Here is a 21,425-nt window from a genome sequence, read left to right as displayed (position 1 = left end):
ATTTGCAAATATTTCCTGCCATTCCATAGGTTGTCTTTTGTTTTGTCTAAGGTTTCCTTTGCTATGCAAAAAGCTTTTGAGTTTCATTGGGTCCCATTTGTTTATTTTTGCCTTTATTACTTTCGCCTTAGGAGACAGATCCAAAAAAATATTGCTACAATTTATGTCAAAGAATGTTCTGCCTATGTTTTCCTCCAGGAGTATTATGGTTTCTGGTCTTACATTTTGGTCTTTACTCCATTTTGAGCTTATTTTTCTATGTGATGTTAAAGAATGTTCTAATCTCACAGTTTTACATGGAGCTGTCCAGCTTTCCCAGTACTATTTATTGAAGAGACTGTCTTTTCCCCATTGTATATTCTTCCCTCCTGCATCATAGATTAACTAACCATTAGTGCATAGGTTTATTTCCAGGCTTTCTATTCTGTTGCATTGATCTGTGTGTCTTTTTTTTTGCCAGTATCTTACTGCTTTGATTCCTATAGTTTTGTAGTACAGTCTGAAGCCTAGGAGGGTGATACCTCTATTTTGTTCTTTTTTCTCAAGATTGCTTTGGCAATTAGAGGTCATTTGTGGTTCCACACAAATTTTAGGATTCTTTGTTCTAGTTCTGTGAAAAATGTCATGGGTATTTTGATAGAGATTACATTAGATCTACAGATTGCTTTGGGTGGTATGGCCATTTTAACGATATTAATTCTTCCAATCCATGAACATGGGATATATTTCCATTTCTTTGTATCATCTGCAACTTCCTTCATCAGTCTTATAGTTTTCAGAGTACAGGTCTTTCACCTCCGTGATTAAGTTCATGCCTGGGTATTCTTTTTGATGTAATTTTAAACAGGTTTTTGTTACGCTTTCTCTTTCTGATAGCTCATTATTAGTCTATAGAAAGGCAATAGATTTCTATATATTAATCTTGTATCCTGAAACTTTGCTGAATTCATTTATTAGTTCTGATAGTTTGTGTATGTATGGGTACACATATTTTTTTTCTAGCCCTGCATATTATGAAGGTCTGAAAACAGTAACACCCCATAGCAATAAGCTCAACACCCAGATTTTGGTTTCTTAATACCAAAGACTCCCTGGAGAAACAAATGATTCCAGTATGATCTGAGAGTCCAAATATAAACACTAATAGTGGTTATTAGTAGTAGTACCACATTATAATTCATTCAATAGAAGAGGAATCCATAATCAGAAAGACATAAATACACACAGACACGTGGCAGAAGGGAAAGCTTCCTTACAATAGAATTCCAACCCATACCAAAGGCCTGTTTTTGTACAGCTCATGAGTACAGTGTACAACGTTTTTTACATTTTTAAAGGGCTACAGAAAACAAAAATACAAATAAAACAAAACAACAAAACAAAAAGAATATGCAAAGGAGACCCTATGTGGCCACCAGAGCCCAAGATACATATTATCTGGCCCTTTACAGATAACATTTACCAATCTCTAAAAGGAATAAAACATATAAATGATTATGATGTGGAAACGACCACAGAGGCAACTAGTACAGGTAGGAGTATTCCATGGTGTTAAGGAGGTTTAATGGGAAACACCAGATAGACCCAGGTCAAGCCTCACCCTACAGAATACAAGCAAGCCCTGTGTCCTTTAACCTTGTAAATGACATCAAGTTCCCAGAAATACTGAGCAACTGGTTCAAGCTGAAGACTCCTCAAGAAATAGGAAAACAATATATAACACATGACACTGAGTATGATCCTGGAGCAGAAAAGGAAAAAAGAGACATTTGGGGGGGAAATTGGCAAAATCTCAATGAAAAGTTAATGATTTAGATGAATGCTAAGAACAAAATATAAGTAGCCCAAGATGAAAGAGTGAAGCTTAATGTGTTAGATGCAGAAAGGATTAGAAGAAGGTTTGGGACTTTTGTGGCTACAACTGGAAAGAAATTTTGCCAAGAAAAGAAACCATGCTGAGCAAAAAAGATAAAAAGGATACCATAAACCCAATTAAAGGAAGACAGGTTTTTGTTTTGTTTTGCTTTGTTTTTTTCAAAGGACCAGGATTAAAATGGATGTCTTAAGATGTGATTCAAAGATGCCTTGGGAGAGTTAGGTAACTAGGTAACTCTTTCTGACAGTGTCTCCATAATTACTAATACTATAATTGGGGTTTGTTTTTTGTTTTGTTTTGTAATTTTGGAATCACATGGCTCCTGAAGTAGTGGCATGTGTGATGGATGCTACAGCTCCCCTACTTCAGGGTATTCAGTGAGCAGGACTGTTAGCCTTTGATCTTCAAAATTACATAGCAGGTATGAGAACTGAAAAATATCCATAAACATCCACAGGACTGAGCAACATGAAAAGTCACTAGAGATCTCAGCAAGGCCAGGTTCAGTGGCATTTTCAGGACAGAGACCAGACTGGGTTAAAGAGGAAATGGAGCCAGAAAGGAGCCAGCTCATGGCAATAACTCTTGAAGAAGGAAGTACGGCTGTGAAGGGGGGGTATGCAGCTTGAGAACTTTTGATAGGTTTTATGTTTATATGTGTGCAGGGTTTTTTTTTTTTTAATGGAGTAAAGAATACCAGAACACTGATTAGAAAGATCTAGTAGACAAGGAGAGGTTAAAGATTTAGCAAAGAGCAAAAATCATCGTGTGAGTGAGGTTCTCAGGAAAAGAACAGAAATAAGAAACATGGAGAAGTTCACATCTCTGACAGGAGAAGGGACAGTCAGGCAGTTCTAACAGGAGGGAAAGACCTAGGGCAGGGGAGGTGTGGATGGAGACAGATCCACAGGTACGGCAGGCACAGGCTGGGATAAGTCCTGCTGGATGTCTTCCTTAGTCTCCAGGAAGTAAGGGGGGAAAGCCATTTACTGAGGATGCAGGAGGGACACGTGGGACTGGAGGGTTAAGGAAAGAGGATGAGGTATGAAAGCGGCACAGTGGGAAGCACGGGAGGAAGCAGACTAGGGAAAAATACAGCGAGGCTGCCTGACACAGCTGAGTCCGGATGAGACTGGTGATCAAGAACAAGGACTTAAATCATATAACGGTTATATCTGTTCAACAGACTATTAAATTGATACAACCACGTTAACACAACTTCATACAGAATTATCCTTTCCACCATGTCATTATAACCATGTGACTGAAGTGGCAGACAACCAACCAAAACACAAGAACTACAAAACCAGAGGCCTGAACATTCGAACCACACGATAAACTCATTTAACATAAAATCTGAAAAAAGGAGCTAGCAGGAGAAGTCAGCGAACACAGGAATATATCACATCAAACTCAGACCCTATCCACTGCCAGTTTTCAAAAACTATTTAGAGGTGACAGTGGATACCATAATGTCACAGCTACAAAGATCCTATTGAAATTCCCTGAGGGATTTCCACCCCCCGTTTTGAAAATTCTGCTTCAGGAAAAAATCAAGTTATTGTTCTCATCAGCTGTTACTCTGAGGTTTCCACCTATCCAGTAAAATGTACTTTATTTCTGGCACAGTTCTTCAAACTTGGTATGTAAACACATGCAAATATACCCCCAAATGATGCTCCATCTTACCGATATTGCTGTTATCCTAAGAGAATCAACGGTGGAATGTTTGAATAGGTACCATAAAACAGGCCCAATTTCTCCCGTAATAAAGCCCTGGGCCTGAGCAGAAAAGGTCGTGCAGACATTTTCAATAATCTTTGCTGCCATGTGATTCACAACACGTTCTTCCTAGACAGAGAGAGGGAGTAAAGAAAACGGAGAAAATTAAATAGGTATTATTTACTATGAGAAATACACACACGTCTTCCAAATAAATATTAAGAACACCCCTCCCCCGACAAAATACACACACAACGTTTCTTCATAACCGCTACAGATAAAGACCTGATACCAAGAGTGTATCATCTGCCCCTGGATGTGTTAGGTATTTAGAACATGTGGTCATTTTTTCAGGCTAGTATGAAACTATTACAAATCATCATTTGGTTCCTCACTACACCTAGCATAACATAATTCTCTGCATATTTTAATAAAAATAAAATGGCTGAAATAATCTGTAACAAAAACCGAATTACAAATGATAGCACAACATAAAAATTGGAAGATAATTTTAAAATCATAAGAAGTGTGCAGAACAGTCTTCAGAAATTACTCAGGGCTGGGAATAATTAGTATATCAGTCAGCTAAAGACCACTTAAATTACAGGGCATCAAGGAAAGTCCTAAGAAGTGTTCTAACAATGCTTAAAAGCCTCAAAAAGGATCAAACTGTTTCCAGATAACTTAAGTGAGTCCAAGAAAAAGCACAGAAGTACTTAAAAGAACATAAAAAACAACAGTGCCTGACAATATAAAAATCACAGTACCTAATATCCAATGAAATCCAATTAAATACACACACAAAGCAGGAAAATATGACTCAAAAGAAAATTCAATCAACAGAAATGACACAGATGATAGAATTAGAAGAAAAATATATTTAAATGGCTATTATAAACACAGGCCATACACTCAAGGAAGAAGTAAGCATAAGCATAAAGAGAGAAATCAAAGATATAAAAAAGACCCAAATCAAAAGGCTACAGATTACAATGTTTTATACAAAAAATACACTGACTTGGATTAGCAGATTAGACTCTGCAGACTCAGTCATTAGTAAACTTGAAGACATAGCGATTAGCAATAAAAACTATCCAAAACAAACACAAAAAGAAATAAGACTGGAAAAATTAAAAAAAAGGAACAAAGCATCAGAACATCAGTGAACTGTGGGCAACTTCAAACAACCTAATATATTACACTCAGAATCACAATGGAGGGTGGGGGTAGAGAGTAGGAAAAATATTCGAAGAAATGTTTACTGAATTTTTTCAATTTTATGAATATTACTAATTCTCCATCTAAGAAATTCAATAAATCTCAAGTCAAAGAAAAAAAGACAAATCACACCAAGGCATGTCATAATCAAATGGCTTAAAAACCACTAATGAAGAGAAACCTATAAAAGCAGCTAGCATAAAAAGACATTATGGAAATAAAAGCAAGAATAAACAAATGGGACCTAATGAAACTTACAAGCTTCTGCACAGCAAAGGAAACCTAAGTAAAACAAAAAGACAACCTACGGAATGGGAGAAAATTTTTGCAAATGAAACCGACAAAGGCTTGATCTCCAGAATATATAAGCAGCTCATACGACTTAATAAGAAAAAAAAACAAACAACCCAATCGAAAAATGGGCAAAAGACCTAAACAAGCAATTCTCCAAGGAAGAAACACAAATGATCAATAGGCACATGAAAAAAATGTTCAATATCACTAATTATCAGAGAAATGAAAATCAAAACTACGATGAGGTATCACCTCACACCAGTCAGAACGGCCATCATTCAAAAGTCCACAAATGACAAATGACAAATGCTGGAGAGGCTGTGTAAAAAGGGAACCCTCCTACACTCTGGTGGGAATGCAGTTTGGTACAGCCACTGTGGAAAACAGTAAGGAGACTCCTCAAAAGACTAGGAATAGACTTACCACATGACCCAGTAATCCCGCACCTGGGCATATATCCAGAAGGAACCCTACTTCAAAATGACACCTGCACCCCAGTGTTCATAGCAACACTATTTACAATAGCCAAGATATGGAAACAGCTTAACTGTCCATCAACAGATGACTGGATAAAGAAGATGTGGTATTTATACAATGGAATACTATTCAGCCATAAAAACCAACAACATAATGCCATTTGCAGCAACATGGATGCTCCTGGAGAATGTCATTCTAAGTGAAGTAAGCCAGAAAGAGAAAGAAAAATACCATATGAGATCGCTCATATGAGGAATCTAAAAACAGAACAAAACAAATACAAAACAGAAACAGACTCATAGACATAGAATTCAAACTTGTGGTTGCCAAGGGGGCAGGGGGTGGGAAGGGACAGACTGGGATTTCAAAATGTAGAATAGATGGACAGGATTATACTGTACAGCACAGGGAAATATATATAACATCTTAATGATAGTTCACAGAGAAAGGAATGTGACAATGAATATATATATGTTCATGTATGACTGAAAAATTGTGCTCTACACTGGAATTTGACACAGCATTATAAAATGATTATAACTCAATAAAAAATGTTGAAAAAAGACATGTAGAGAGGAACAATGATACAGGTAACAGGAGACTTCTCATCAGAAATAATGCAAATAAGAAGACAATGGAGCAGTATCTTTAAAGTACTGAAAGAAAACCAAAAAAAAGATAACATCAACCTACAAATCTATAACCAACAATTAATACCTCTCAAAAACAAAGTTAAAACTGGGGAAACTGGAGAAGGCTGGTAAAGGTACAAATTTTCTGCTGTAAGATGAATAAGGTCTGAGGATCTAACATAAAACACTGTAACTATAGTTGATAACACTGTATTGTATAATTGAAATTTGCTCAAAGAGTAGAATTTAAATGTTCTCAACTCCCCTAAAAAAGTGGGGGTAAAGTATGTGAGGTGACTGATGTGTTCATTACCCCACTGAGGAAATCCTTTCATAATGTATGCACACATCAAATCATCACTTTGTACTTTAAATATCTTACAATTTTATTTGCCAATTATACTTCAATAAAGCTGAAAAACAAAAAATATGCAGAAGTAAAGTATACAACAATAATAGGAAGGCTAATAGGGGACTACTAGACGTTTTCTGGTGTAAGGTTCTATAGTATATAGGGTTCTTTTATCATAAATATAAATTTGCTTATCATTACATATAGTAATTTCAAGCGTAAAGATCTTATATAATGTTCTTATATATTATATATCAATCTGTATATCAATACTTAAAAGCCAACTGTGGTAAGTTAGAGATGAATACTGTTTTTAAAAATGTGTAACAAGCCAGTAAAGGAGATAAAATGGAATCATTAAAAAGTCAATCCAAAAGAAGGCAAGAGAGAAAACAAAACAACAGCAACAAAATAGATGGACAAATAGAACACAAACTCCAAGACAGCAGATTTAAACACAACTATTTCACCAATTACACTAAACATAAAAGTCCAAACACACTAAATGGCAGAGATTCTCAAATTAGTTTGTTTGTTTTTTTTTAAGTAAGACTCATATACAGGCTATCTCCAAGAAATCCTTATAAATTCAGATAGGTTAAAAGTAATAGACAAAGATATACCATGCTAATCTGAATTCAAAAAAAAAACTAGAGTGGCTATATTACTTCATAAAAGTAGATTCCAGAACAAAGAGCATCTCCAGGCATAATGGTGATTTCGCAATGAGGAAAGAGTCATCCAACAAGAAGATATAACAATCCCAAATGTTTATGCCCCTAATGACAAAATTTCAAAATACCTGAAGCAAGAAACGACAAAATTGAGAGAACAGACAAATCCACAATTTTAGTTGTGGAATTCAATACCCTTTCTCAATAACTGACAGAACAAGTAGTCAGAAAGTCAGAAAGGATATAGAAAGGTAACATGATCAACCTATTTTGACATTTATAGAACATTCTACTCAACAAAAGTATTATATATACATTCTTTTCAAGATCACGTGAAAAATTACCACATCAGATCATATTCTGAACCATAAAACATATCTCAGTAAAATCCATAATCACAAATTAATTTGAGACGAGTCACAGACTTAAATTAAAATTTAGAACCAAAAAGCTTTTAGAAGAGATCATAAAGAATATTTTGGCTATTTTGAAGTAATCAAAGCTTCCCTAGGGGAAAAAAGGCACCAAACATAGAAGAAAAAAAAGTTAGACAATCACAAGTGTAACTTTTTGCTCATCATGACTCCATTATGAGTTATAACTAGATTCAAATCATGATTTTACATTCTGCTTGCTAGCTATATATTCTTGGGTATCTTCATCTCTGTTTCTCAGCTTCATCATCTATGAAATAAAGATAATAAAACACCAGGCAGCTTGGAAATTAAATAACATACATGAACACTTAACTTAGGTCATAAAAATCACTAAATTCTCAATGTATTAGTTTTTCTTCCTATTATTAATATCATACAGTATGAATTGTAAGGTTCCTAGAAAAGAAGGGTTAAAGATACTTGAACATCTTCAAACTTTGACATATTTCATTTCTCAGAATGAGTACTAGAGAGAAAGCTTCCTCCCCAGTCCTGATGTTTCCTTCCAAGTGGCTAAAATAAATTAATGCCACACTTTTCACCTCTGCTCTTTTATTCATTCTACACAAGGCAAAGTAAAAGGCCTCACCTAGCTGGCAAATTTGAAAAGAATAAACTGGACGAGTCTAGGTGCTCAGCTCAATTCCCACCAATCCTTTTCCCTTCACCTCAGGCCACGCCACACAGTCACCTTCTCATTTCCTCAATCGTGTTACCCAGACGGGGACTCCGCTTGGAAAGCGCTGCTATAACTGTCGCCAAGATTCTCTCCTATGGGAATTCAATATAAGAAAGCCTGTTTGCCCACAAATGTAAGCTATGTCCTCCACCTTAGCTCTCAGTACACACACATGATATTTTTATCCCATATGCCTTGTTCTGTGTCTTATTTCTTACAAGGTTCTGAAACCTTTCCCCTGAATGTGGGAGGCAGGGAGATGCTATTTATGAAGGCCTCTCTAATACCTAAACATGTGCTTTACATCACAATTGTCAATCAATTCCTAGGGGACTTTTTCCTAGTACTAGAAAACCACAACTATTTTAGCACCTAGGCTGGAAAGGGCCATGTGTCATCCCAGTGCTCTATAAACTCAGTGACACTGTCAGGCCAATTCTACTTGCTACTCCCTGAAATGAGCAATCCCAGTTCCTCTGGGATGCCTGTGTGGGACAACATACAAGCAGTAAGACTGGGGCTATTTTCTGCCTAATTAACTCTTTGCCAAGTGGTAACTGGACTGAACTAGTATCTGCCTTTTGAATCAAAAAACTATTTCATCATATCATGAGGATAAAAGCTATGATGATTGTTTTTAATGGCTAGGCTTATTAACGAAGAGCTATATACCATGTTGTATGATGTTAAGTGCATCTAACATATTACAGGTAGTCTTAACAAAAAAGCAAGTTTTGCTCCAATATAATTTTAATCCTTGTGCCCATTTTTCCAGTAAAGAGTACCAAAATTAACATCTAAAGTATTGACAATTACTTTCACATTTGCTGCTTTAGTCAAACTATAATCTTCCTTCTAAAGGTCCATGGAATTTATTTTGCTTAGCGTTTTTTCATTTGTTTTAATAACTCATTGAATCAAAAAATTACACTTTCCATTTCTTATAGTACAGTGGGCTAGATATCTGGACAACTGTCTCTCTCTAAAAGCAACTAAAAATGCTAGATATAAAATAAGAAAATAAACAAACCATCTTAAAAGCATTCATGAAGTAGCATTAAATTCTCAGGCCAGGGACCATGTAGGCAAGAACTCCGAGAGATGCCCAAAACACTTCAGCCTGACGTCTGCCCAAGAACATTTGTGCAAGAAGGTGAATAAGAGAAGTGAGAGGCAAGGCAGAGAGCCCACACAGTAGAAGTCAGATGAAGACTCCTCTCCCCAGCTCCTGCTAAAGCTAGAGCTCCCAGCAGCTACAAGGAAGTGTAACAGATGTGAGCAAGAAATAAGTCCCCCATCTCCCTGACTCCCCACCTATCTGAGCTGGGGGCTGAGGGTGTTTATGGTTGGGGGAGGCTGCATAAGGGGAAGCCCATGAGAAGCTAAAAGCACAAATAGGCCCTTGATCACTTGATTTGCAGAGTGTCTCCTTCAAAGGAGCCACAGTTGCACTGACAGCTGAATTCCTAACAGCAACAACTGCAGCCAGAAGACAGTGAAACAATTTCTAAAAGTTCTGTCAACTATAGCTGTATTCACAGAAAACATATTTCAAAAACAAGAGCAATAGCATAACCACTAAAAGAATAAAATTATAAAAAATAATTTAAATCAAAAAGACAACATGAAATAAAACAGATGGAACAAATAGCACAAAATAAAACAACAGCTATAAATCCAACTATACCAACAATTACAATAAATTTAAGTGGACTAAATACCATATTAAGAGAAAACAACTGTAAAACATTATTCATTTTAATATAACAATGTGAAGAGAAACAAAAATACAATTATTCAATTAGGCTGAAAATAAGAGAATGGAAAAAGATACACTAATCATCTAATTCAGAGAAAGATGGTTTAACTATATTAATATCAGACAAAACAAACTTCAGATAAAAAGCACTACTCTGTGTTAAGGTCACAACGTAATGGTAAAAATTTCAATAAACCAAAGGAAATACAATCTAAGTTTTCTATATATCTAATAACTAATTACTCAAAATACATAAGAGCAAAATGTGACAAAATTGCAATCTTACCAAAGATGGCAATTCAAACATGTATCTCAGTAGCTGATAAAACAGACAAAAAACCATCAGCATAGATATGAGACTAAAATCTCCATCTATCAGATTAACAAGCTTGACCTAATGAGAGAAAAAGGGCACATCACCCGACAATGGCAGAATTTACCTTTTTCCCCTAAATATGTATATGTACTGAGTCATGAGAGAAGTCTCAACAAATTCCAAAGATTTAAAATCATACATACCCCATTCCTTCTAATCATAATTCCATTAAGTCAAAAATAATAAAAAGGATAAATAGAAAAACATGAGGAAAGCTATTAAATGACAAAGAAACAGAAGAGCTATAGAATTTGCTAAGACTACAAAACATGCAACGGGATAAATGCAGTTAAGGGAGTATGAAAATTTATACAGAACCACTATAAATGACAGAACCCTGTGGAGCCTCCCGCCTTAAGGTTACCTGCCACAGGAGAAGAGGAGGTACAAACCTCACCCTCACGGTGAAAATGCCATACTTTGTGCCTCTTACCCCATCAACTCTGGAAGCTGTCTACTCCCTTACTCAGTCCTAAATTATGATCACTTCCTCATGCCATCCTCAAGGGTTCGCTTCAAGATACATTAGGTAAATCCATGCTGCGTAATCCCTTTTGCCTCCTACTAATAATACCATTTCAATTATTACGAAGTGATACTAAAAAGAAAAACATAAAAAACCTGCATCATTCCTAGTCTACGTACATGTTGCCCATTTTCACCGCGTCAAGGAGCACTGTGAATAGCCACAAAGAACCCGATGTTGGTGGCACACACATCCTTTATTAGGAAGATTAAACTCAGACTGCGACAGTAACAAAAAATACAGCTGTGCATTTTCACTTCTATCAAAAATCAAGATTTTTAACTCACCTCTCCTCATTTTAGGTAACTAGCACCTAAAACATTTCAAAGATAATACAGATAATCTCCAGTACATTTTAATTCAAGCCCAGCCTTTTCTAATTAAATACAAATGCAATTTACCACCAGTTTTATTTTTTAAAAAAACACTAATTAAAAACTGAAAATTAAATTTCCTCTGACAAGAATTTTGTTACATCAAAAGTATCTAATAAGCTATTGTTCAGAAACTAATAATAAAGCCAACAACTTATTTTTTGAACCTCACATTTTTAACTACAATGTATGCCAGGTGTCAGTTCAGCACCCATAATTATATACAGACTATTATACAAGCTATAAAAAAAAGATGTGGTTGATTAGATACCAATGCATAAATTAATCTTCTCCTCTAAACATGTGGAAACACTCTAGGTGCTGTTTCCAGCTTCTTGTGTGCTGCTACCTACCCAGGTGAAAATACCCACCTTCAAGAAAAGCCAGCTTTCTCAGCCTCCCTATTCCATGCACATATGGGTCATATGTCAAGTTCAATGCCGCATATTCCTGAGATCAATACAGCAATGATTCCAAGAAGAGAAGTGCTCTTTGCCATAATACACCAACATGAAGGTCAAAGCAATGGAATGGAAAGTTGTCAGAGGGCCCCAGTTAGAAGCACGTGGAAGACCATCTGGCACAGGTACCTGTCTTTATATAAACATCAGGTGGGGCCCCAGGGTGTGGCCAACGTTGAACCACTAAAGAGTGGTACACTTGGGACTGAAATCCACATCCTGACTCCCAAGGTCTCCAAAATGCCAGTCCTGACTAAAACTATGACTTAGTGCAATCATGGAAACCTTTTGTTCTATACTGCCACACTCTGTCTAAAACAGTTAACACCAGATCCCCCTCTTTTCTTTTTTAATTGCATGTTCCAGAGTAAGCCTCTCATTCTAAATATTTTCCCCTTTTCCACCTTAGCATTTACACTGATCTTGTAACAAGATCAAAAGCATCTCACTCACATCTCTATTACCGTTGTTAAAGTTCTAGAAATTGTGATCATAAGGCAGGTTGACCTGTTTGGAAAACAACGTCATCATCTCATAGTTAACCTTAGAAAAGAGAAAACCTACTGAAAACTATTTAAACAAACCCATTACAGTCCCAGTGTACGACTATCTTCCTCTCCCTAATGCATCCCACAACACACCACAGGATAAGGTAGGTCTGTGGTGGGCAGATCACTCTGAAAACATCACACAATATGCCTCCAAGTAGATTCATCATTAAAAGCTCTGAAAAGTAATCAACACAAACAAATGAAACTATTCAACCTCCTTTAACCCAGGGTGTCCCAGTGCATTTGACTAGAAAACACTTATCATAGAATATGAACATATGAATATTCCACGGCAAAGCTGGTTTTCTATGCATAATGAACAAGAACAAAATTTATAACCTAAAACCAAAAGCACCTTCTAGAAGTCTACACATCAGTTAAAACAAAAAAGAAAAGTTTCCACACTGCTTTCTTCTCAATGCACAGATTAGAGGTAGAAGGAAAAAGGGCAAAACCCAGAATCAACAGCCCTTGTTCAATAAGGCACTAAATTTTAAAAGTGGAAAAAAAAGTCAGTAAATTAGGCAACAAACATCTCAATATACTTAAAATCAGGAATAACACAACAATGTAAATGTACTTAATGCCACCAAGCTGCTTGCTTAATGGTTAAAAAAGTAAATTTTATATTGTGTATATTTTACCACATTAAAAAAAAAGAGAGAAATAGAACAGACCACATTCTTGACTATACGGTAATGCAACTTTGTCATTTTAACAAAAGGAAAAAGAGGTAATAAAATCTCAACCACTTGAAAAAGTTTAAACCATCTCATAAACAACTCGGGACTAAGAAAAAATGTTAAACTAGGGATTATCTATAAAATAACAATAATGAAACACTACACATCAAAATAATGGGATATAGCTAACACTAGGTTGAGAGGAAAGTTAATAGCCTTAAATATCTTAGTAACTACACAAGGAAAAAAAAAAAGTACATGTAGTTACAAAACAACTATAAGTGGCATACTAAACCAGGAATTTAAAAAAGTTTCTCTTTCCGAATAAATGAAGAGAAGGCAATGTTTAGTCATCTTAGCCTCTCCTGTATCCAGACAGTACATAGTGTATGTTTCATAAATGTTACCTGTAAAGAATGGGGACTGCATGTAAGAGAGTTAACTTAAGCAGTGAACTAAATACATTAGCTAAACATTGTCAAGAATTCAAAGGAATTTCAATCATCTTATTCTAGGTTTGTTCTTTTTTTTAAACCAAATGCATCCATCTCTTAGTGGTCTCATTGGATATGCCTTCCTTTTTCTCTAATAGCAACCAATTCTCTTCCTATTTATTCATAGATATATGTACTCTTCATCAACATCCCAAGAGGTGAACTTGACAGGTTTACTCTAAAAATTATATGCAGGTAAAAAGGAACAAAAAAGCTAAGAAACTCATGAAAATAAGATTATACTGGTAGGGAAAAACTTCCCTGGATAATTTTTAAATTATTAAAAATAAAGACTATTAATTTAGACAGCACAGCACAGAGAATAGGTAATAGGCCAAGAGAACTAAACAGAGCCCAGGAAGAGACATGCGCATCAACATGACAGAGGTAACACTGCAAAGCAGTGGGCAGAAGATGCACTTTTCATTAAGTGATTGAGGATAACTCATCATATTTATTTCAAAAATAAAATTGGACCCACATATACTACCACACACACAGAACAATCACAAACAGATTAAAGTTCTAAATGGAAAAGGGAAAAATAGGAAAACTTTTAGAAGCACATGTAATAGACCATCTTAATGATGTCGGAATAAGATGCATTTATTAAAATACAAAACACACCAATCATAAAGGGATAGATTGATAAATTTCTATTAAAATTAAGAACTTCTGCTTACCAAGAGACACTGTTTAAAAAAAAAAAAAAAAGGAAAAGCCAAACCACAAATTGGAAGGTATCTGGGATGCATATAAATAACAAGGTTAATATCCAGAATACATTAAAAAAATTCCTAAGGGTGGAATGCCATGACATCTGCAATTTTTCAAACAGTTTAGAAAATAAACAAATGAATGAACAAATAATAAATACACATATATGGATTATATACACACATATTACAACAAAGCAAAGAGGGCAAAATGTTAACTGTTGAATCTAGGTGACGAAAATAAAGGTGATTATTACAGTTTTCTTTCCTTTTCTAATGCTTGGAACATTTTATAACAATATGGTTGGCAGCAGTGAGTCGCGGGTAGTGCAGAATTCCTACAAAGCAACAGAAAAAATTGGTTGAAGACTTGATGGTCATTTTCAAAACAGGAAACTCCAAAAAATAAGATAAATAGAAAGAGATGGCCATCCTTATTAGAAATCAGGAAAATGCTCAGCCATAAAAACCAACAATATAAAACCATTTGCAGCAACATGGATGCTCCTGGAGAATGTCATTCAAAGTGAAGTAAGCCAGAAAGAGAAAGAAAAATACCATATGAGATCATTCATATGTGGAATCTAAAAACAGAAAAAGGACATAAATACAAAACAGAAACAGACTCATAGACACAGAATACAAACTTGTGGTTGCCAGGGGGGCAGGGGGTGGGAAGGGACAGAATGGGATTTCAAAGTGTAGAATAGATAAACAAGATTATACTGTATAGCACAGGGAAATATATACAAGATCTTGCGGTAGCTCACAGCGAAAAAAAAAAATGTGACAATGAATATATGTATGTTCATGTGTAACTGAAAATTGTGCTCTACACTGGAATTTGACACAACATTGTAAAATGACTATAACTCAATTAAAAAAAAGTTAAAAAAAAGAAAAAGAAATCAAGAAAATGCATATTTATACTACAATGAGAAACCATTTAATGCCCATGAGACTGACAAAAATTTAGAGCCTGATTATGGCACATGTTCAAGAAGATGTGGATTTATGGGTACTCTGCTACCCTGCTGGTAGGAGTATAAACTGAAACACACCTGTGTGTGTTCACGTATTGAGACATATACAAACAACATACTACTCTGTGGTACAAATGAGCTACCATTTACCTAGTCAGCATGTATCAACCTGAACCTAACTAAGCAAAAGAATTAAGTCTCAAAAGAATTTATACAGTCCATTTATACAGAATTCAACATTTAGAATCACTTAATGTAATATTTAGCAATATCTTCACAAAAAGGGAAATATTATAAAGAAAAACTTGGGAAAGTTTATCACTTAAGTCAGAACAGTGGTTACTTCTTGCAGGAAAGGACAAGCTGCAATCTAAGAGGGAAAGGGAAGAATTCTCTAAGCTACCACCCACCCCCCTTTTTTTTAAGCAAGTAAACGTGTCAGAGTACAAGCTTTTAACCATAGTCATATATTTCACATCCTCTTCTATATATGAGGTATATTTCACAAGAACTTACATTCAGAAATATCAGTAGGGGTTGGGAAAAGTTTTCCACATGGGAAAAAAATTTTTTTAATCATTGATGGTAAGTAGCTCAGAAATTCTTCTACCTTCAACTATGTCCTGAATACATTAGAGAAATAGGCTGAAGAACTGCTACAATCAAATTATTTTTTAAGTATAGAAATCTTTTTTAGGGAGAATAATCACCCCTGAATTTATCTGCTTTATAGGGACAATGTTAGTATACATCCTGTCAAAGTACATACATAACTATGTTTCAAATATTTAATATAAAATTTTCATAAGTTAGAAGAGTTCTGGACTTTCCCCCCTCTTAATGAAAAATACACAAGACTTGTAACACATTAACAAGACAATAAAAGGCAAGTGTGTACACCTGTTACTATTAACTACGTCATTAGCTGTGTCATTATTTTACAATTATTAACAATAATAATTTATTAACAATACACATGGATATCAAACATTCTTCATATCATGTACTCAATGAAAAACACAGGAGGGGATGGGGAGGAGGTATTTAATAAAGGATACAATCTCGTGGATTAGAATTAATCATCTTTTACTAGGCATTCCTCTAAGTTCTAAAAATCAAAGATACAAAGTTTTACATTTTCCTTTTACATTGTCTAATAAATTCGCAGAAGACTCCTTTCTCCTTAGAGTGCCTGTATTTTGTTTTTTTGCATCTAGGTACTTGACATATTCCACTTTATGTTTTTATCTTATCTTCCACAATAGTGAGATCCGTGCATGAACAGAAATTTCACCTTCTTCGCCTGCAAGCCCCCAGCTATGCCTAGAGCTTGAGGCCTTGAATGATAAAGCCAAGCATGTCTTTTGACTACAGATAAAAATAACTTAATTCTCACACTGTTGATAAAGTACACTTCCCTGCTTCACTCGTATCCCACAATGACAACTGACTATACATTCAGCCTCACAGGCTGGGAAGCGTTCAAACTTCCTGGATCACTTGGGGAAAACCGTGCAGAGATTTTCTATGCTTGGAACACTATCCCATCACCATATACCACAGGAAGTAACGAACTCAAAAGGAAGATGTTTATTTTGACATATTTTTTTTTCATTCCTTAAGCAGTATTGTTAGCCTATGGCTTTGCCGTTGGTGAAACAATGTCAAGGTTTAAAGCAAAGAGAAAACGCCAACCTTTTAGGTCAAGTTACTAAATCCTCTACGTAGTTGCACACAGGAGCTACAGACACGGGCTGGCTGGTTGGCCAGCTGGCTGGTTTTCAGCCATTAACAATAGCTCAAGAAGGGATGTGAATAAATTGAAAACTGATATCGCATAATAAATACTACTTAATATTAAAATCAATGGATACTAATGGCAGCTTCCCCGATTTGGAACCACAAAATGGCAACCTGACAAGATAATCATGGAGCTTTGGAGGCTCACAGAAAATTCTCTGCATACACCCTGCATGTTAAACTGGTCTATCGATAACGTTAAAAGAGGGGGAAGAATTAAATATATGTCATTAAGAGCTACTTTTGTCGGTTATATTTGCTATCATCATTTAGAAGGCAAGACACTAATACAGTGAATGAGAAAGTGCGTTCGTTTTCACACTTGCTCCACTGCTGGTCACTTGCTCACAGTGGCTTGTCGGGATTATTTAAATTCAGGAGCACTGCTTGGTTGACAGGCTCCCGCACCGCTGCAGGCTACAATCCCCACACAGCGCCTGAAGGGTTATTACAATTGCCAGCGTCTACAGAGGACAACAAAGGAGCCTTACCCCTTCCCGAAGGCACCTCATTAGCACCGTGTATGCAGCCAAGGGAACAGCCCAGCATTCTCGGGGGTTCTTTTTTTTCTCTTCCTAAAATGAAGTAGAAGGAAAGGCAGTGAAGCTAACAGCACAAAAGATATTAACCCGTTCAAGAAAAAGGCACAGTTTCAAATACACAGGCGACCTAAAACTTCTTAATATTCTATTTAAAGTACTACTTACTTCCTGACAATGATGACCTGATTAAGGGTCTTCGCTGCATTGCACATACAAGGTATTTCTTCTATTTCTCATTATGTTGATAAGATCCCCTCATCAGAAGATAGAAAGAACTAAGGAATGACAATATGATCCGGTAGATAGAGAAACCACTCTATTGATAATTGTAGGTGATGATACAGATACTCCTACCTAAAAGGTGTGACATTATCTGGAATGATTTGAAAGCATAGAATGAATACACAGCTTTAGGTAGTATCTCAGGCTAATCCACAGAACAAGTCAAAGTTTGCTACCGAGCAAGACAGTGAGCTCAATAAAAATAAGCCAATATGATTAGCAGGTGCACGGAGTTCAATGACATGAGGAAAAACGCTTTTACAGAAGAACCAACATAGCAATAACCACAACACTCCTTGTAACCCATCAAATAAAATCACAGAATAAATCAGGGGCCAAGGGGCCCCTTTTTTCATTAAAGCAAAAGAAATTAGGCTCTGCTTAGAGAGAATATTTGTCTAAGATTGTCCAAATGTCAGAACTGGCACCTTACAGATTCAAGTCTTCTCTACCCATACTAAGAATCGTGACCCGTTAAAAGTATCCCCTTCATCACAGAAAGCCAAATGTGCTCACACTCTTAGTTTCAGCCGGAGTGGCCCCAGCTCAAAAATCACTAATTCAGCCCCCAGTTTAACTTCCAAACACAACTTGCTTCCCTTCCAGCTCATTTATTCAAAACTCCCACCACAACCTTTCCTTAACATCACTGGACTCTGCATCCCGTCTCCCCCACCCCCACTCCTTTTCTTTCCCCCAGTCTACTCCCTGTCCTCCCTAGCAGCCACTGAGATTCCCTGGTCCACCACTTCATCACTCCTACCAAAGGCCTGAGCGACCTCTCCCTTAGGAGCTCCCTTGTCCCATGTCTTTGGAAACTCAATCTTGAAAGGCAGGCTGGGGCTCAGGCAGCTGGGCTCTTAGAGGGATGACACCAACACCACAAATGACTTAGGACCAGCAAGCCGAGGGACTTTCCACATCACTCTCCAGGCCTCCTGTTTCTCTCTGACAAATTCCCTCTCCTAAAAGACTACAATATTTCAACTCCATGACCCTCCCATCACTCCACCTACCTTCCTCCTTCACAGAGAGAGCAGGGGGATCATGAGGAAGCAACTGCTAATTGAGCTACACCTGAAGCCATCTGCTGCTTCTACCCTGTGGTTGTAAAAAGACCAGCTCCTCTACCACTTTCACATGGGCTCACGACACCATCCCCACTCTGCTTTCTTCTGGGTCTCTCTTACTGCTCCCAGACCCTCAAGATCCTGTCTCCGTGGGATCCTTTCCGTCGTATCCCACTTTCCAAATGGCCCCACACCCTCTGCTCTTTTGCATAACCATTCTCCCTTTACACAGACTTCCCCAGTGTCCTCACCTCCCCCTAAATCCTCAAAGCACCTCAGTCTGACTTCTGCCTCCCTCATCCCACGTAAAATAATAAACAAATATACAAAATAGCTCTTGTTGTTACCAGGGACTTTCGTGTCACTCATTTAAGCAGACTCTTTGTGTTCCTTTCTTTTGGACCTTAAGCTACACATTCAGCCCTGTGACTTTTCCTGAAATACCCAGGTCTCTGATTTTGCTCCTGCTTCCCTTACTCCCAGTCAGGGTCCCAGAACCCTCTCGTACCATTCTCCAGACTGAAACCAGAGTGATCTTTGGGGCACTCACATCAGGTGACATCCTTACCCCTTCTTAAAACTCTTTAATGACTTCCCCCAGCTGTTAGGATCAAGACCCAAGAATCCCTCCGTGGTCCTGTCCCTCCAGTCTCTGCAGCCCTGCCTCCAGCTCACCTTCCTCCTAGCCCACTGGACTCACTGCAGTTCTTGAGTGGGGGCAAAAAGCACCTACTATGTGCCAGGAAGTCTTCTCAACAACAGCCACGTAGCTGAGAGCAACAGGTCAATGTTCTGCCTTAATAGTGTTTAGTGGGACAAAGATTTTTTTTTTAATTCAACAAAATAAACAAGATGGTGATGAGTGCATAAAGGAAGCACAGCAGGGTAGGGGGTTAGAGGAAGGCTGCGGACAAGGTGGCTCCATCTCACACTGCTCATGGCCAGGAGAAGGCTCTCTGGAGGGACCCACACAAGCAGAGAGAAACTGCGGACAACCTAAGCAGCTGGAAGGAGTAAGCCAGTGAGAGGGCAGTGAGGTGGATGGAGGTCACACGGGTACTGAGGAGGCAGCTCTCAAGGGCCCAGAAGGCAACTAGAGGGAGGTGGCTGTGACCACGAGGAAGACAGCAGCAGGTGAGGGCTCTGAGGAGTGACGCTGGAGTGTCTCACATGTTTTAACAGGCTCACTCTGGCTGATGTCTGGGGAAGAGCTTAAAGGGACACAAGAGTGAATCAAGGAGACCATCTGGGAGTTCTAACAACAGGCCAGGTGAGAGGTAATTATGGGCTGGACAAAAAATAAGAATACCTAGGCTCACGGTGGTACATATCCTTGACAAAAGGAAAAAAAAAAACTATAAATGTGTTGCTTCATAATATCCTCTGTAGACTCACAGTCTGGTCTTCTGTTCTTAAGCTTATAACCTTGGAGTGTTACCAGAAGATCAGAAGGACAGGGCTTCAGTCTCTTCATTACACATGGTACATATATATGTAGGTGTATACATTTATCAGTCACTTCAGGCCAGTCCCACTGGGTCAGCACTGACCTGACATTTTACCATTTACCTATATTCCAAATGACAATGCCACAGACACCCTCATCTCATGAAACATTAGGGATTTTAGTGGATCCAGGGACATAACTTCTGGTTTGCTATCGTAAGATATGGTCAAATGTCATGGCCACAGAATTATCCCTTATTAAAGTAGCCTAGCTTCTACCCAATCAAAATAAGTACCAAGAGAAATGATTCTCTAGATCTACTGTTAAAAACAAATAGAAATCTGATTCTGTGTTGTTCCATTTATACAAGATTCTAGAAAATGGCCAACTGGTTTCTACAACAGAAGGCATCATCGGTGGCTGCCTTGGGGCAGGGAGAGGTGCAGGAGGGAGGAATTACAAAGGGCGCTCAGCAGACTCTTGGAGGTGATATTTTCATTACCCTGATTGTGTTGATGGTTTCACAGGTGTGTGTGTGTGTGTGTGTGCGTGCAAGCGCGCGCGCGCGCGCGCACGCGCGCGCATGTGCTGGGGAAAAAGGTAAAAAAAATAGGGGACACACGCACAAACAGAAATGGACTAGATGCCCCTCCCTGATAAGATGTCAGACTAGGTACCTGACCACTCTTCTAGTAAAAACGACTAGTTTTATTCTACCATCCTTAAAATGCCTCAGATTACCTGAAAAGAAAACAAAGAACAATCAAGCCAAAAGTTAGCTGCCAGCAGGAAGGAATAAACTGAGCACTGAAGCCTGCTTTGATTCTGAGGGCCTGCAGAACTTGGTAAATGTGAGCTTTGCTAGCAAGGCCTTTGGGGCCCACAGCCAAGCCTGTGTCGATGCTCCAGCCCCACCCCGAAAAGAACTGCAAGGAAAACCACCTCTCACAAAACTCAGCACACGAGAGAATGCTCCAGTGCAACAGGGAAGGAGGGAGCT

At 37.6% G+C, this 21,425-nt stretch overlaps 1 protein-coding gene across 3 annotated transcripts in view; it reads right to left on the bottom strand.

Annotated features, from left to right (window-relative positions):
• The window catches only part of ULK4 (unc-51 like kinase 4), a 449,508-nt gene that overhangs the window by 361,566 nt on the left and 66,517 nt on the right, over positions 1-21,425 (bottom strand). For all 3 annotated transcript variants that reach the window (XM_064496686.1, XM_031470033.2, XM_064496685.1), the window contains exons 19-20: positions 17,576-17,659; positions 3,566-3,727 (exon numbers count right to left, since the gene is read on the bottom strand). In XM_064496686.1, coding sequence (XP_064352756.1) covers positions 3,566-3,727; positions 17,576-17,659 — 246 coding nt within the window. The remainder of the gene's footprint in view (positions 1-3,565; positions 3,728-17,575; positions 17,660-21,425) is intronic.

Source organism: Camelus dromedarius, chromosome 17, assembly GCF_036321535.1.
Source record: "Camelus dromedarius isolate mCamDro1 chromosome 17, mCamDro1.pat, whole genome shotgun sequence".
Lineage (NCBI taxonomy): Eukaryota > Metazoa > Chordata > Mammalia > Artiodactyla > Camelidae > Camelus > Camelus dromedarius.
This window is presented reverse-complemented; position numbering and strand designations above follow the sequence as displayed.